Raw genomic sequence first — 17,951 nt, forward strand, 5'->3', positions numbered from 1 at the left:
GTGTTCGATGTAATTAAGGGCATGGCTTAAAACACATAAGCTGAAAATCTGTGCTTAGCATAGTGTGCCGCCCGACTGGTATTTTGCTGCTTCTGTCATTGCATCCAGATATATAATACAACAAGTAACGTTACACCTACAAAAAGCCAGAACTATTGGCTTTTTCAATAGTTGTTAGTTGCATAAAATAAAAAAGCAGCAACCATGCCTTTGTTAAATATAATACTGAAAATACGCCAGTCCTAAAATGAAGACTGTGAAAGAACTATAATCTCTTCTTTTAACTTGTTTTGCCGCCTAATTTGCATGAACTGGATTCTCACGTACAAGTATTGGCGTTTTTGTACATTTCTTCCATCTGACAGAATGCCCTGCCCTAGACCGAGGCTGGAGGAGGTGACCACATGCTTTAACAGCCCAGACTGGCCCATCGTCATTCTGTATGTGGCAATCTGCCGCATATAGATGAAGATGGGCGAGGTGGGGCTTCTCTTGTGCTCAGAGGATGAGTACGAGGCAACCCCATCAGGGAGCTTAGTAAGTCTAGGCGCTCGCAGAGTTTTCCGCGTTACGCAGAGCTTCCGGAGTTCCGAAAAACTCTGCTTTGTGTTGCGGAGCGGAGTTTTTTTCCCTCGCTCGCATTCGTCAACGTCATGTTGGCGAGCGCGAGAGAGGAAAATCCACCTCCCGGTGAGATTTTTCCTCGTTCACGATCGTCAACATCAAGTTGGCCAGCGCGAGCGTGGAAAAACAACATCCTGGTGAGATTTCTAAACGCAGGCGGTCAGATTTCTCATTACGAGTGGTCGCGTACGCTCGCGTTGAGAAAGCTGCCGCTCGAGTAAAAATCTACTCGAGCGGGAGAAAGGAAGCAGCGCCTGCTCATGCTGTGCATTGTGCCGTTCGCGATGATTACACAGTGCAGACAAGCATCTGGGGACGCGCTTGGAGCAGACTGAATCCTGAATCCTGCCGTGAGGGGAACGGCTGAGTTCCTGTTGTTCACACTTATTACCACTTTGTCAGCAAGCCGTGAGGGGAACGGCGGTGCTTCGCCTGAACTACCATACCCAGCGACCCTCTGTGTTTGACACGCCCACATCTACAGCTGAGGCGGGTTAGCCTTCTTAAGGCCGGTGCGCCGCCCGCAGCGCGGGACGCGCTTGGAGCAGACTGAATCCTGAATCCTGCCGTGAGGGGAACGGCTGAGTTCCTGTTGTTCACACTTATTACCACTTTGTCAGCAAGCCGTGAGGGGAACGGCGGTGCTTCGCCTGAACTACCATACCCAGCGACCCTCTGTGTTTGACACGCCCACATCTACAGCTGAGGCAGGTTAGCCTTCTTAAGGCCGGTGCGCCGCCCGCAGCGCGGGACGCGCTTGGAGCAGACTGAATCCTGAATCCTGCCGTGAGGGGAACGGCTGAGTTCCTGTTGTTCACACTTATTACCACTTTGTCAGCAAGCCGTGAGGGGAACGGCGGTGCTTCGCCTGAACTACCATACCCAGCGACCCTCTGTGTTTGACACGCCCACATCTACAGCTGAGGCGGGTTAGCCTTCTTAAGGCCGGTGCGCCGCCCGCAGCGCGGGACGCGCTTGGAGCAGACTGAATCCTGAATCCTGCCGTGAGGGGAACGGCTGAGTTCCTGTTGTTCACACTTATTACCACTTTGTCAGCAAGCCGTGAGGGGAACGGCGGTGCTTCGCCTGAACTACCATACCCAGCGACCCTCTGTGTTTGACACGCCCACATCTACAGCTGAGGCGGGCCCGTCCTTGCCCGTCAAAGGCCGGATAAGGCTGGGCTGGGCATCCCCCCTAACATCGGTGGTGGGACTCCAATTAGTAAGTATTGGCGTCTCATTGTGTGGATGTAAATCTTTACCTGAGACTGTCTGTTGGTGGACCCTACTTTGCCGGGAGCTGGGTGGAGTGGTGTCGCTTCAAAATCACCACATAGGCTGAGACCTAACGCCCTGCCAATTGTGGTTCTTGTACATTAAGAGGATCTAAGACATTTGTGTTGTGAGAGCAAAAGGTGGAGAAGCAGGCTTATCCCGCTGCGGGACATTGATCTTAGTTGTGGGCCAATTAAGTGTATTATCTGTTAGCCCGCATTGGAGTTGCCTGCTAAATAAGACTCAATATTATATTGCTTATCATGAATACCAGGCCTAGTACGAGAAGAAAATCGTCGGTGGGGGGATCCGTTAGAGGCACCCTAGATCAGTTCATTACAAGGGCTGCCTCATTGTTAGAACGAGAAATTGTGCACACCGAACGGCGATTATCATCTGAGTTACTGAGGAAACGTTCCTCGTTGGGGGCTATCCAACTAGCTATTACCCCCTCACATCATAACATACATATTGATGATCCAGAACTAAATGCTGATATAGGTATCCCCCCGCAACTAAAAGATATAACGGATTCGCAGTTAGGATCTAGGGAACCAGTCACCTTAGATAACAGTATAAGCTCACAAAACGAACTTGCCCTCGAGGAGCAGTTAGCAACCCCAGTAAACAAACATCTCATTAAAAAGAAAAGTACAATTAAAACAAAAGATCCAGGACCTGGTCTCCCTAAACAAAACAAGAAACGTGGTGCAAATAAGGGAAAACGAGGCCACGCTAAACCCTCAAATAGTCCCACAAGTGCTGTGAATATAACTGATTCACCAGAATGTAACACTGGATCAGGTAATATGCCAGCGCACCTATATAAAGATCTAATGAGGGACATAGAACAACTAGTTAAGTCCCTATTATCTCCTTTAGTGGAAAGGGTAAAGAGACTAACAGAGCAGTTGGGGTCTTTGCAAGACACTGGCACAACTAACTTGAATCTGTTGAGGGAATTGTCATCGAAAACCTGCACGTTGAACCGCCCAGGCCCAACACCTGAAATAACAACGAATACTACAATTCCCGTAAAAGGCGCTGAGACGCTTTCTTTTTCTAATAAGAATAGCACAGCCACACAGAACAAGCACACAGATATAATGAAGCCAAAGTGTAGCAGTGTCCCGAACAGTCAGATCTATGAACCCAGTAAAGGTGTTGAGAGAGCATACACAGATAAAAATCCTAGGGGCCCTTCTGCACACATTGATCTCCCGCCAGAGGCAGCTCCATATGTCATCGCACTTACTGGGGTTCCTGAACTAGAATGTGAGAAATTTGAAGGTTATCAAACTCTCAAGAACAAAGTAATGCACTGGTTAAGAGTGAATAGACCATTACCCCCAAACTTAGACGGAGAGATTCTTCATGTGAGAAGGCTGAACTGGGTGGGACAAAGACCTAAAAATGTACAAGGTGATGTTATAATTGTCAATTTTAGAGACCATAGAGTGGTAAACTATATCAGAGACTGGCTCCCAGAGGGTTATGAGGGTGGTATATCCACCCACGACTTAAGTTATTTTTACCCAAGATCTCTGATAGGAAATTATGTGAGCCCAACAATTCAGAGTGCCCAGTTAATGGCAGATTCCACTTTTAATATCCCCACTTCCAACCGCTTTACTTCACTTTCTGGATTGGAGGGGGTTGATTGACTGCATACTCCCTCTCCCAGTATTGCTGCTCCCATTGAAAAGCCAAGGTTGGGTGACATTGGTCTAGTTTCCTGGAATATAGCTGGCCTGTCCTCCAAATTTGAGAACAACGAATGGAGGGAATATGTGACCAGGTTTCATGTTATTTGTCTCCAGGAAACGTGGGTGGTGGACCATAACCCCTTCCAGCTAGAAGGATATGGTTGCTTTGCTGTCCCCGCACAAAAACTAGCTCCAGGTAGGCCCACTGGGGGATTAATTGTATATGTAGACCTGCAGATGGAAGGAGTGTGGTCCAGTTTGAACTGGAAATCCAACTACTTCCTGGGTTTAAGGTTCCAAAGAAATAAAATGAGTTTTATCCTTGTTAGTTTTTATAACGCCATAGCATCGAGCAAGGAAGGCTCTATAGTGCATGATTTGCAGATTCACCTGTCTGCTGTTATAGAGCAGAGTAAGTCCACAGTGGCTCCCTATATAATCCTGGTGGGTGACCTAAACTGCCATTTGTGCCAAAACCTAAAATCTCGTATGGGGGGTTGGTTCGGTTGCACCTTGACAAAAGGTCTGCACTTTGAACACACGAAGGAGGGGAGGGAGCTAGAGAAAGTGATGAAAACTCACTCACTAAAACACACACTTGATTTAGTGAGCGTAGATGAAGGCTCCGGTCCTCCAACAACTTTTAAAGGGAGGGGGTGTAGTTCCACAATAGATTTCATATTAGTTTCCAACTTATTTTGGGAATGGATAAATGAGGCAACAGTCGACTGGAGTATATTCAGTGACCATAATCCACTTGCATTATGGATTAAAAATTGGTCTTCCAACAAAGAAATAAGAAGCACGTCGGAAGGCAGTCTTGAGAAGGTTACAGACCAGGGGAGGCGCTTAAAGTGGTCTCGTATTGATGGAAACGCCTTTTTTAAGAATTTAATTAAGGAAGGGGGCAAAGAGTTTGAAATTTGCTCTGATCCCCTGGCTGATGGTTGTACAGTGACTAAAGCTTTTGAATCAATGGCCACTCGCATAGAGAGCCTATTAAAAACCTCCCGGCCTCCTAAACAAACTAATGCGCCTAGATGGTTTAATAAAGATTGCTCACGAGCACAGAAAGACCTCAAGGAAAGTTTGAAATTGAGACCTAGAAACAAACCACATATAGCACATTGTAGGACTGTCTATAAAAAGGCCATTAAGTGCAGGAGATTTGCCTTACAGTCCCAAACTTGGGAAACTTTAAGGGAAGCCGCGGAGAGGAGGGATTTAAGTACCTTCTGGAGAACCATAAATAATCCATGCTTTCAGGATTCTGCAGCACCAGTAATTGGTACAACTATCCTACCAGAGCGCTGGTTTAATCATTTAAAAAAATTATATAACTTTTTAGATGAATACCCGGAGGCTGAAGAGAAAATTTGCCCGTGGAGGACAGTGATCGAATTCACCCTTGGTGAAACTAAAGCGGGCATTCAGGGATTGTCACGTAACAAGGCCCCAGGCCCTGATGGTATACCACCAGACCTCTTTTTATCCAACATAGAATTCTGGGTCCCAATACTGACACGCGTGATCAATGCAGCTGTGGCCACTGGTATGCCACGCTCTTGGTCAACAGCTACCATAGTGCCTATTTTTAAAAAAGGTAAAAAGGATGACCCGCAGTGCTATCGCCCTATCTCCTTAATTGACGTAACCGCAAAAATCTTAGGTAGAATGTTACTAAACCGCCTACTGGACTGGGCAGAGGAGTACCATATAATCTCGGATTTACAATATGGGTTCAGGACTGGTAGATCAACTACGGATCAATGCCTGAATCTCTATTTACTGGTGTCAAAATATACTATAGCCAGTGATCAATCAATATATCTGGGATTTATGGACCTCTCTGCCGCATTCGACCGAGTGAACAGAGAAAAATTATGGAGTCTTTTGATTAGATTAGGAGTAGAGCCAGGTCTTGTAAATATTATGAGAGCACTCCATTGGAATACCTCCGCCAAAGTACGATTCAATTTGGCGGGAAATACAACTGCACCTTTCAATTGCACGAGTGGAGTAAGACAGGGCTGTATTCTAGCACCTTTCTTATTCTCCCTGTATATAAACGAACTGGAACAGGCATTGTGCAAATTGAATGCTGATACTCCAAGGGTAGGGTCTCGCCCAATTCCAGTGCTGTTATACGCAGACGATGCGGTCCTTCTGGCACGCACTCCAAGAGGTCTGCAATGTTTAATAGATGGCTTCGTTGATTTTATGGACACTCTAGACCTGGCAGCCAATCTAACTAAGTCCTATGTTTTAATAGCCGGGACGAAACCGTGTAAAAAATTCACATACCGGATAGGGACTCACACACTTGAACAAGTAAAAACATTTTCGTACCTGGGTCTTTTATTTGATGGGCTTTTAAATTTTTAATTGAAGAACGGTGTACAAAACTGATCTCATCAACAGGAGCAATAATGAATTATGGCCGTAGGTTGGGTCGGTGGTCGCCTGAGCAGGTTATGCACCTTTATGGTGCCATTTGCTGCCCCAAAGTTATGTACGGCGCAGAAGTCTGGGGCTTCGCAGGGGTACGGCAAATACAAGTTGAGGAAAATAAATTCCTGCGGAGGATACTCAAAACGCCCCAGAGCTCCCCAGCCTACATCACCCATGCAGAATTAGGGAGGCAATACATCGAAGATCTTATCAAGGCTAGGCCCGTTATGGCTTGGCTGAGGATCTGGACTAATCCAGATGCGGAATTGGGGAGACAAATCATTAGAGATTGCATCAGTAGGGATAAAGGGATGCGCATCCAGTGGTTTAAATATGTAAAACTGACACTAGAAGGAATAGAATGTCTAGACCTTTTTACTAACCCAACCACAATCATACCCCAAGATAAGGTCAGAATTAAGAGCTTGCTCCTGAGGAAAGCTGCAGACTGTAGATTTGATTCTGAGGGTAGGAAGATTTTAGCTTGCGCTCACAGCACCACCAAAACAGTAGGTGGCATGGAACCATATCTCAGTCTGATATATAATGCAGAAACTAGGTTTTTATTTACTCGTTTTAGGCTCAACCTTATACATCACTTGTTGGCAGATCCTGCGGGTTATACCGCCACGGTTGAGCAGAAAGGACCCTGCGGTTGCGATAGTAAATCTCCGCAGGATTCCCTTCATTTTGTATTGTTATGCCCTTTTTATTCATTTCCCAGGCGTTATTACCTAGTAAGAATTTTAAAAAATGGCAAGTTTAGACAAGCCAGGGCCGCTCTATTATACCTACAAAGGGCTGAAGACCCTTTGACCCTGTCATGTATAACAAGTTTTCTGAAAGTTGCACTGAAAATAAGAAACACTAGAGGGCAACCAGGATTGAATAACGGCTGAAGGCACTGTATTGAAGTGTTTTACATTTTAACGCACTGATCTGTATGTGGATTACCTGTTATATTGATATATGTGTGTTGTTTTAACTATAATTTTTAAAGACATGATACCAGCACTCTTGTGAGCTGTCATATAGTTGTATTTGTTAAAAATTATATCTGCAGGATAGTATGCTCTGGTCATTGTACTTGTAATTATGCATTTTATGAGCTGCATAGATATTTCAAATGTATTTTTTTTAAATGTGTAAATGATGTGTTATGCATGCTTTTTATAATAATTGTCTTGCTTTTATGGTGACATGTATTGCACCGAATAAAGCTGATTGAAATGAGAAACATCCTGGTGAGATTTCTAAACGCAGGCGGTCAGATTTCTCATTACGAGTGGTCGCGTACGCTCGCGTTGAGAAAGCTGCCGCTCGAGTAAAAATCTACTCGAGCGGGAGAAAGGAAGCAGCGCCTGCTCATGCTGTGCATTGTGCCGTTCGCGATGATTACACAGTGCAGACAAGCATCTGGCACTGAAAATCACCGCGAACGGCATTTATCTAATGCACTCCGCTGCTCGAGGAGATCCGCTTAGGGTGGCTGACTTTTTTTTGCACTTCAAGGAACTCTGCCCAGGCTTAGAGCTGAGGCTTCTTGCAGGAGAGCAGAGATGCTCCCTGCAATGCCCAAAATTATGGACAAAAGACGTCCATAAAAGGGATCCTCCCAGACAATGGACGTGAGGTCCAAATTACGGACGGTCCGTGAAATTTACAGACGGTTGGTCACCCTAGTAATCACTGAAACATCAGAAAGATAAAATGCATTTTCAGCCACTCATTCATACAAATATGTGTAGGCACACCAACCCATTAACTGTTTCAACTTTTAATGAAATAACATTTTAAAGATGAAAGTATCAAGCGGAAGATAATACAAGGTATATTTTTGTGAGAAACCGAGGCGAGGTGGATTGGAGTGGAGAGCGAGTGGGCCAAGTCTCTTAACACAAGCATCTTCCTCCAGCACAAGCAGCCACTTTATGTTGTGCTTGTTGTACATAGCCTCGTCACGTCACCAGTGGCACAGTTAAGTAACAGTAGACGTTGTAGCACGCATGTGCTGCATGGCTACGGGTCCCAAAGGCCAGAGCTACTGGCTATGCCAATGCTTTATTTATCATGTGGCCTGTTGAGAGGATTACACAACGGGTGTTTGGACGATGGCTTGATCGTACTCTGCCCTTCCGGGAGGAGCAAAATGCTTGCTGCGCTCAGTCTGAATCTCCATACGAATGCTGTGGTTTGATAACAATAAAGCTTGGAAAGAACGAGAATCCAACTACAGAACAAAGCGAGCACTAAAAGATTGCCCGAGAAAAGTGAATAAAATACTTACAGAAGGAAACTTTAATTTCCAACATTTTTTACAATATATTCAAGACGAAAACAAGTATACAACTACTCAGACCCCGGAGTTCCTCTTTTAATTTCCTAAGTGCTCCCCGTACTCACCCTTAAGGTTTTCCTTCCAGATTCTCTGCTCATCAGTGCCCGGTTCCAAAGGTAGTTGCTTCCTGGGGCCCCAAGCGGGGCCCGCCGTGGAGCTCTGTGAACTATAAGTTCGGAGCAGTAAGACAACCAGCAGGAACCCCAGTGCGACGAGGGGCAACGCCAGGAGGCCAGGGGAGCAGCGTGGGCAGCGGGGCATGTTATACTGAGAGCTGACGGGTAAAGAAAGATACGTGGTTGAAATGGCACATGCAAACAGAAAGGGCACACCCACAACAGACGCGCCCACTCACCATATTATCACAGAGAACAGCCACCCGCAGGCTATTACAGCGACCTTTCTATTAGCGGAGACCCCGCCTCCTCGATCTCAGTCTTCACCCCATGTCCGCTGCATGCCTGCGCCATGCATCTGAAATGAGCTACTCCTGCGCCAATAGCAATCCTGGAGGCGACAGGCAGCCACAGAGCCGATAGGAAGTCACATAATGGGGGCTTGGGGGTGGCATTCGAAGAATGTCCACCCCCGGGCGGCTTCGGGCATGGTATTGCCCAGACCGAGGGCGCGCCTGCTTTAGAACGCGGCGGTTTTCAAACGCCGCCGCGTTCTAATTAGTGCCAGTTGGGGGTCCTAGGTTAAGGTAGGAGGCAGCACGGCAGTTTTTGTGCCTCAGAGCTTGCCTTTACTGTAAATTGAATTGTGTATTTAGCAATGGTTTTCGGAGCTTGATTTGTTTTAGTACTTCAATTAGGTGTTTTAACTTGCTAAGTAGAGTAACTGTGCCATCTAGTGGTTAAAAAGCGTTTTTGTGATGAAAATAGTGAAAGTATCTTTAGCATTAAGATCAAATGCTTTACAAACGACAATTAATGAAACATTTCTGGTTTTGGTTTATGATGAGCCTTTCAATTTTTAGCGTGAATGGAAAAAACGATATGTATTGTGCTTATTTTGGGTTTTCTAAGAGCTTGTGAATGTATATTTGACATAGTATTACGACAATTGGTTCTAAGACATGTAATGAAATATTTTGTAATTTACATATGGCGTGTAGGGAGGGGTTTTACGTCTATCGTGCAGTGGTCCTCTTGACAATAAGGAATATGTGTTATTCCTGAGCGCCTTTGTTTTTGGTGCCGTGTTGTTGGTTTTTGTAGCGTTTTTTGTTGTTTGTTTATTTAAAATTAAGGCTGAGTCCTCGCTGCTGTGGGGGTATTTTGTGCTGCTTTGTTACGCAGGGTAGAATGGTTTATTTCCAAGGCGTGGCTGTGTCAGGTTTGACAGGATATGTTTTTAATAAAAAAAAAATGGGGTAATGGCGCTACCTGTGGGGATTTAACTTATGGCTTATTTGATGTTGTTCAGGTCACTGCTTTATTAAGTTAAACTACTAAATATGATATTTCCTATTATTCCCCCCCCCCCTTCAGTGAATTCTGTCAGTCAGGGTTAATGGTGAGCATAAAGAGCAGGGAAGTGGATGTGGGTTAGCAGTGAGGGTACAGAAAATTGCTATTTCATCCGAGTTCTGCGAGTTATAGCGTCTTGCAGGCCAACCATAATACGAGCCTGCAAAATGGCATCAGGTGCAGAAATACTCCTTGAACAGGTATCAAGCGTCCTGTTCTTTTCAGGTATCAAGCGTCCTGTTTCGTTTTCAGGTATCAAGCGTCCTGTTTGTTTTCCTTCCACATGTCTGCGAGTTCTAGTGTCTTGCAGGCCAACCATAAGACAAGTCTGCAAAAGGGCATCAGGTGCAGAAATACTCTTTTGAATAGGTATCAAGCGTCCTGTTCACCTACTCGTCAGCAAAAGGAAAATATCGGAGCGGGTTTTTCTGATGCCTTCGTCCACTCACAAAAATGCAGTTCAAAAAGCGGGAATCTGCTGACAATTTGATGGTGGTGTGGGCGATGGAGTTCAACCAGCCTGTAGTGGGGCTCGTCAAGGGATTTCATGCTATTGGTGATGATGAATTATCTGCGTTGGGAGAGGGTGAGAGTGCTAGTGATGAAGATTTGGTCTAATAGTCTTTTTTCTCTCTCAAAATAGGGGAGGGTTGGGGGGGGGGATTTACTAACAAGATTTTTTCCGAGTAATATTTTGCAGATACAAGAATCTGAAGGGATTTGGAGGAGTTGGAGCGTTTTTCCAAGGCATTTGGTGTGCCAGCAAGAAAAGCTTTCAACATCAAGAAAGCCCAGTAAAGCAGGTGAGCCGCTGATTGATATTCATTACTCAAAAAGTTTCTAGGAAACTTAAAGCACCTGGAGTTGCTGGTAAGGCCGCGGAGGCTAGGTTTGTTGCCAAAATGAGGTACCTCCACTGTTACAGAATCTAATTTTGTGAATTTGCTAAGGAGAAGGATAGTAAGGACAAGAGTCATAGGTATTAAAAGTTTTCCATATACGTGGATGTCGATGCTCTTGGGGTTATGTCTTGACAAGCATACCAAAAGACAAGATTTGGGATGGAGAGTTTGTGGTGGCGTTTCATTTTATTGTACAGGGAGATTCAATCCAAAGAAGGCTCTAGAGAGGAGGCTGGGGAGTTTCCTTAAAGACCCAGGGTTCCCATTAATATGGATTTTTGGACCACAAATTTTCTGTTTTTTGTAGTGTTTCACAGTGTAAGATTTCCAGAGCGTTCAATCTCAATTTTAAATACTTGGATACGATTAGAAAGGCTCAGTCAAGATTTGGTTATTTTTTGCCCGGCTACATTATGACAAGATTTTTGAGCCCGTCTAGCCCTAGTTACAGAGAAGCCTTGGGGGTGACGTGGATAACAAATAATGGGTGCAATAGATGTATCTCTCGGAGACCTTTCCCAACGATGCATACTGCTAGTGGGCTTGATATTGCTCCCCACCCTAAGAGGGGCGGGCACTTCGGCAAAATCTTATGATTTCGATACAGGAGTCTGCTGGAATTCTAACCGGTTTTATGACAGAAGGATCCATGTAAATACAGCCATGAATGTTTCAAATGTGGTCAACACCCCCTTTTTTGCAATGTTTTTAGTGAACAAAGATCCGGTTTTCCTACTAGTCCAGGTAGAGGGATGGGTGCCCCATTACTGCCTTACGTCAAAAAGCAGTTAAGTTTGTAATGTTTACTTACTGTAGGTCAATCAGCAGCAATGGCTTTGGTGAGTCAGTGGTGTTAGCTTTATATCGTAGGTCGGGCAGTAGGCTTATATTTCTATATAATGCAGTGGTATTGTCTTTATGCTGTAGTATAGTCAGTGACGCCTTTGAATTGTAGTTAACATTAACATGGGCATTTTTTACTGTTCAGTCCATCAACACTTTATTTCTCCATGCTTTGTTAATAGCTTCAATTCTTAATCTTCACTATAAAAAAAAAAAAAAGCTTCGAATTTGGAGTGGGGGCATTTTTTAAAAGAAGGTTTTCAGCTCAAATTATTAAGGTCCTAGACACAGCAGGTTTGCTCTAAATTTTAAATCTGCCGAACAGTTCTCACAGGTCATAACTCATAATCCACTGTGGAATTGCAGAGCGTAGGTTGGTTGGCTGCCACCCCCCCCCCCTTTTCTTTTCTTGGCCTCTTCACAACCTTATCAATTCTCCTTTGGAAATGGTTCCTAGACAGACTTAAGGAGATTTTCACTTGATACAACATTTTCCTGGCTACAAGTTTTTGTCTGTCAACTATTTTATCACCAAGGAAGACACTGTGGTGCAGTTTGTTTTAGTGGAGGTAGGTTTTGGTCTGGTAAGAAGGCCGGCTCAAGAGCCAAAATGTAACATTAGATCTGCTTTTACGTTACTTCCAGTTCATCCACAAGACTTTGAATTCCTTGACATACACTTTCAAGGACATTTCTTTGTCAACAAAATTTTTGCCCACGGGTTGTGCAGTCCCTAGTCAGCTGTTCGGAGATTTAAGCTCTTTTTCTGCAAGGGATTTTCTCATTCCGGTCATCTCATTCATAAGTGTTCCTTTTATATGGATAATTTTCTTTTTGTTCGATCACAAGGATCACAAAAGTGGGTCAAGGCACCCCATTTCTTTTAATCTTTAATGCAAGAGTTAGGCGGGCCTCAGGCTAAAGAGAAGTCAAAGTATCTTCTACATGCCTCATATTTTTTCAGTATGTAGTTTATTGCAGTGAAAATTGAGGTAAGGTGACCAGTTACTAAAGTGCAGGGAATTGCGCACTTGCTGATACCTGCCAGGATGTCACCAAACTTATTCTTTTTGGAATACAGCGGTTACTAGGTCACCTCAATTTTGCTCGCAGGGTACTAAATGCCGGGAGATCTTTATGTTAACGGTTGGGCGTTGCTATGGCTGCCATTTCTTTTCCTCATCACAGGCTTAGAACGTCTCTGGGCGAACGTGTTGTATGGTTAGTAAAATTAATAAATAAATAAAAAAAAATTAAAAAATGATGAAGCGCTAGGAGGTATTTGCTTTGGGTTTTTAGGCCGGAAAAGGTGCGTGGATTAATGAGAATCGCAGTATTTTCATTTTTGAATTCTTTCTTTGATCATAGTGTTGACAGTTTTGAGTAAGTATTTGGCAGCAAATCAGTGCCTTTCATATCCACAGCAAACTGTAAGTGGATCTGGTAACTGGTAAGAAGGCAAAAGCAAAACGTCTGCTTGACTTGTTGCAGAGATTCATGCTGTGTGCTGTGTCATGCTGTGTTGCGTGCTTTTAATATAAAGTTTACAGTTCAGCATATATCTGGTCTGGACAATATCATAGGAGATGCGTGATCTCGTTCTCAGTAATAGCATTCCTTGTGTTTGCCACCCAAAGCAGACCAAGGAAGGATTTGATTCCTCAGGCGGTATGGTTCTAGCGGGATGGAGATAAAGATGTTGGTGGGACTCTCTTTTGTTATCAGCGCATGCTTAGCTTACATAAGGGCTTGTGCGAATTTTCTCCAGTCATTTACGACTCGTTGTAACAATGCTCAAGTAGGCTCTTTACTCAGTAACCTCAACATACTGCGTGTTATTCTGAGCAACATTGATAAGAATGTATCCCTTACCACCATTGCGGGGAAGCTTTAAGGCATTTCTCTCTATGGTAAGTACTTTTAGGGTTATGACCCCTCTCTAGATGATTTGGGGATTAACATTTTTTCCTAGGTTGGCCTTATATACAGGGATGTGGCACTGTGCTGTGCAAACCTACATATTTTTTCGTTACTGGGAGGCATTTGTACCAACACTGCCTAGACCTTGTTGTTCCACATTGGAAGCTTCATTATTTCAAGTCTGCATGTTATAGTTATTCTTTGGAGCTTTTAGGATATCCGAGTTATTTAAGAAAATCAGTTTTTTCCTGGGCTAATATATTCCAATGTATCAACCACACCTGAATTGTTAAATATTCTTTTAGAATCATCTAAAACAGACCAATGAAGACAAGGGGCTATGGGGTATTGCGGAAGCTTAGCAGTCCGCTATGCCCATGATCAGCTTGGTTACAATTTGACCAATTTGAAAGTTATCCAAATACTCATTTTCTGTTTCAGCATCAGGTTGGGTCTGCGTTGACAGGTTCACAGCTGTTAGGGGTCTCGAGAAAATTTTGCTTTTGTTAGGTCTTCCATCTTTTAGAATTTGGTACCCATTCTATTAGAGTAGGAATAGCTCTGGAAGCGGTCAGAGTTTTTTTTTTCTGTGCAGCAACTGTAAGGTTAGGCCGTTGGATAGCAAACTGCTAAGATATGATAGAGATTTGAATGAGTTTTAGACATAGTTTTTTGGTCTTGCTAACATCTTTTTTCTTTCCAGGTTGTCAAATCTCTTCTCCGGCATACATGACAAGCTTCTGGATCGTGGGACACTCCTGTCTTAAGTTGGCAATCATGATGACTGATCCGTGTTGTCTTAGATCTAACTTAAGTTTTTAGCTTTGAGTTTATTAGGATAAATGGTAAATACCTTGGTACAACTTTATGGATTTGTGTTACTGATTTTCAGATTTTCTAAAACATGGGGGGGGTTGATTTTTTGGTGATACCAAAAAAAAAAAAAAAAATGTATTTGGCGAATTTTGAAGAAAGTCCCTTGATCTACTGGGATGGCAACTTGGGGTTGAGGGCTGTATTGGCGACAGTCCCTTAATTGTGTCTTAACAACAAGATTTTATGACCTGGCATTTTCATCTAAAGTGGCTGTTGATACTAAACCGATTTGGGTTTTTTGATTTAATCTTTGCTGAAAGGGGGAATTTTCACAATTTAAATTTTTAGCGGTGGGGGGGGGGACAGGAAAAACGCCTTTGCAGGGTTTTTTCCTGGTGGCAGATTTGGACGGGATTGAGGCAGGCAGGAAGGGTTAGGGCAGGCAGAATAGCTTAGGACAGAGGGAAAACAGAGGACAGAGGAATGAGGCAGGAGGTAGAAAGGGGGACAAACTAAGGGGTTGGGGTCGAGGTTCAAGGTGGGGGAAAATTCATGGGGGATCAATATGGGGGAAAAATTCATGGGGGATCAAGATGGGGAAAAAGTCATGGGGGATCAAGATGGGGAAAAAGTCATGGGGGATCGATACGGGGGAAAATTCATGGGGGATCAATATGGGGAAATTTCAGTGGGGATATTTCATGTGGGGTTACATGCAAATTCATTGATTGTATTATTGTATTGAATTGTCGTTGCTGAAATAAAAGCGACCTTTTAACCCCCATCGGTCTGCGATGTGATTCATTGCCCGATGGGGGCTTGGGGGTGGCATTCGAAGAATGTCCACCCCCGGGCGGCTTCGGGCATGGTATTGCCCAGACCGAGCGCGCGCCTGCTTTAGAACGCGGCGGTTTTCAAATGCCGCGTTCTAATTAGTGCCAGTTGGGGGTCCTAGGTTAAGGTAGGAGGCAGCGCGGCAGTTTTTGTGCCCCTCCCACCCTCCCCTTTTATGCATTTAGTTGCCCATCATTTTGGGTTAGCTTCCCGGGTTATCACTGGGTTTCCTTTACCTATTGGCAGATTTGGACGGGATTGAGGCAGGCAGGAAGGGTTAGGGCAGGCAGAATAGCTTAGGACAGAGGGAAAACAGAGGACAGAGGAATGAGGCAGGAGGTAGAAAGGGGGACAAACTAAGGGGTTGGGGTCGAGGTTCAAGGTGGGGGAAAATTCATGGGGGATCAATATGGGGGAAAAATTCATGGGGGATCAAGATGGGGAAAAAGTCATGGGGGATCAAGATGGGGAAAAAGTCATGGGGGATCGATACGGGGAAAATTCATGGGGGATCAATATGGGGAAATTTCAGTGGGGATATTTCATGTGGGGTTACATGCAAATTCATTGATTGTATTATTGTATTGAATTGTCGTTGCTGAAATAAAAGCGACCTTTTAACCCCCATCGGTCTGCGATGTGATTCATTGCCCGAAGAACTAGACTGCTAACTTTTCTTTAAAACGTTTTTACCAGAGTTCGTCCAGCCACATTGTGTATGTGGCCGCCGATCGAACCAGTTTAACGAATGGTTCGATTTCCTTACGCAGCATCTGGGTAGCTGACCAGTTGAAGAGTGAGCGTTTGGAGATAAGCGGGGGTTGGGGGGCGGGGGAGGGGGGGGAGCAAGCCGACATGAGACCAACTTTCTGTGTGTGAAAAAGGCCACTTTATTGAAACAGGTGCATATCACAATTTCATCCCTTGGCAACTGCCTTCCAAAACTAAAAACCTCACTATAGATGAAGTTCCTGACCCCTTGTTCCTCCCCTCACCCCTACGATCACCACATCAGATCCCCCACCCCACAAAATACAATATAACATTCCATAACCATAATATTACCCAATCCTACTCAATCTAGCATTTCCAAATCCTAACCTCCCCTAACCCTAATCCCTACCTGCCTTTGTGCTACTGTAACTAACCAACCTCTAATCTAAACATCCTACCTGGTTACCCTTTCCCTGCTCCTGCTCACAAACTACCAACATATAACAAAAAACTACAGCCAATCCCGGCCAACTGTCAACCACCCCGCCACCCAGAAAAAGGCGGGAGTGTAGGCGGAGACGCCGCCTCCCCCCTTTTTCTGCTTCCCCCACCGGCCAAGCAAACCCCCCACCCCCCTTTCAACGCCTATGAACTCCTAGCAATCTGGCCAACACTTCCCTCAATTCCAACAAGTACAAGTTCATACCCAACTGGGATAGATGGACCCCGTCACCTCTGAAAAAATCCGGTGTGTCATTCCTAATATCTTTATGCGCAATCCTGCAAATCTCCGACTGCCGACAAAATCTCACCATTTCTGTGTTCAACTTACGCCTGGCTTTGTCCACCGCACCCGGGTTAACCGCCCCTCTCCAAACCCTGCGAGGAACAAACTCTGTTCATACAATTGAACACTGAGCTTTAATCAAAGCCAAGTCCCGCTTCATGCAACGCATAAGTGCCAGGTCCGTCTCCCTGACCATGTCGTTTTCCGCTAAGTGAAGTACCAGCACATCCGGGCACCTACCAGCCACCAAAATCCCGTTGAGAACCTGTAACAGCTCGTTCCACCACATACCACCCCTGCCACGCCAACCCACAGAATATAGGTCTTTATTAAACCCCAAACTTTCCCCAAAATAGCTGGAGCGGGCCTGGAATTGCACCCGTTTCACAAAAGAATGGCCGACAATCCAAATGGACATCTCCCTGGCGAGGGGACCCATCACCGAACCTGCAACGAGAAACATGAATGAACAACAGGAAAAAAGGAACTAACGCGCTATAACCATCCCGGGTACGCTGCGCACATAACGCTGATAGCAGTCCGAAGACCACCTGCCCAACCTCATAATGTCCCCTCGCTCCCAGCCTCTAGAGTGAGCTTCTGAAGCTGCACCAATCTGAAACAAATGTGTGCCAAAATCCTTTCCTTCGAACCCCAGCCTACCCAGCGCTTTCCGCAGTACCGCTAAAAGCTGTGAAGCCTTGACACACCGACCGTCCCCATGCCCAAAGACCAAACCCCCCAAAGCCCCAGAAAAAGACCTCCACCTCAGACCCCACTGATAAGGACAAACCTGCGAAGCCAGCCCCTTTTGCAAAGAAACCCATTTTCCCCTGCCCCTCTGATCCGTCTTTGCCTTCCTCAGCCATATGTGAACCCTATCGGCACTAAAAGAAACCTCCCTCCAAGACAGCCCCTGCTCTGCTTTGGTTCCCAACAACTCCGAAACCCGAAAGGCCCCGAAAAACATCCAGGACATAAGTGTGGAGAAAAGTACCACTTCCCCAACGTCAAAACACAACCCAGGCAACACCCCAATCACCCCCTCCAACAGCTCCCATGACAAAGGATTCCGCACCCGGGTTGCGCGTCCGCATTCCCGTGCCCAACCCTCCAAAATGCGTGCCCCAAGTTCCCCCGCGGAGGGGGCATAGCCCCACAATAATTTCCAGACGAAATCAATCCCCGCCAGTTTGCCCGCTATCGTGACCTTCGTAAGACCCTTTGACGCAGTTCGGGATTCTCAATTCCTCTCTATTACCACAGA

General features: G+C 45.1%; 1 protein-coding gene across 8 annotated transcripts in view; it reads right to left on the reverse strand.

Moving 5' to 3' along the window:
• Positions 1–9,157, reverse strand: part of LOC146802300 (N-fatty-acyl-amino acid synthase/hydrolase PM20D1-like) — a 257,866-nt gene extending 248,709 nt beyond the window's left edge. For 7 of the 8 annotated variants that reach the window (XM_085621870.1, XM_085621866.1, XM_085621867.1 and 4 more), the window contains exon 1: positions 8,462–8,725. In XM_085621870.1, the coding sequence (XP_085477996.1) occupies positions 8,462–8,657 (196 nt within the window). In that variant the 5' untranslated portion in view covers positions 8,658–8,725. Of the gene's footprint in view, positions 1–8,461; positions 8,726–8,751 lie in introns of those variants that run through there. The other variant, XM_085621869.1, reaches the window with a different exon arrangement.
• Between the last annotated feature and the right edge of the window lie 8,794 nt (positions 9,158–17,951).

The sequence above is a fragment of the Triturus cristatus genome, chromosome 8, assembly GCF_964204655.1.
Source record: "Triturus cristatus chromosome 8, aTriCri1.1, whole genome shotgun sequence".
NCBI lineage: Eukaryota > Metazoa > Chordata > Amphibia > Caudata > Salamandridae > Triturus > Triturus cristatus.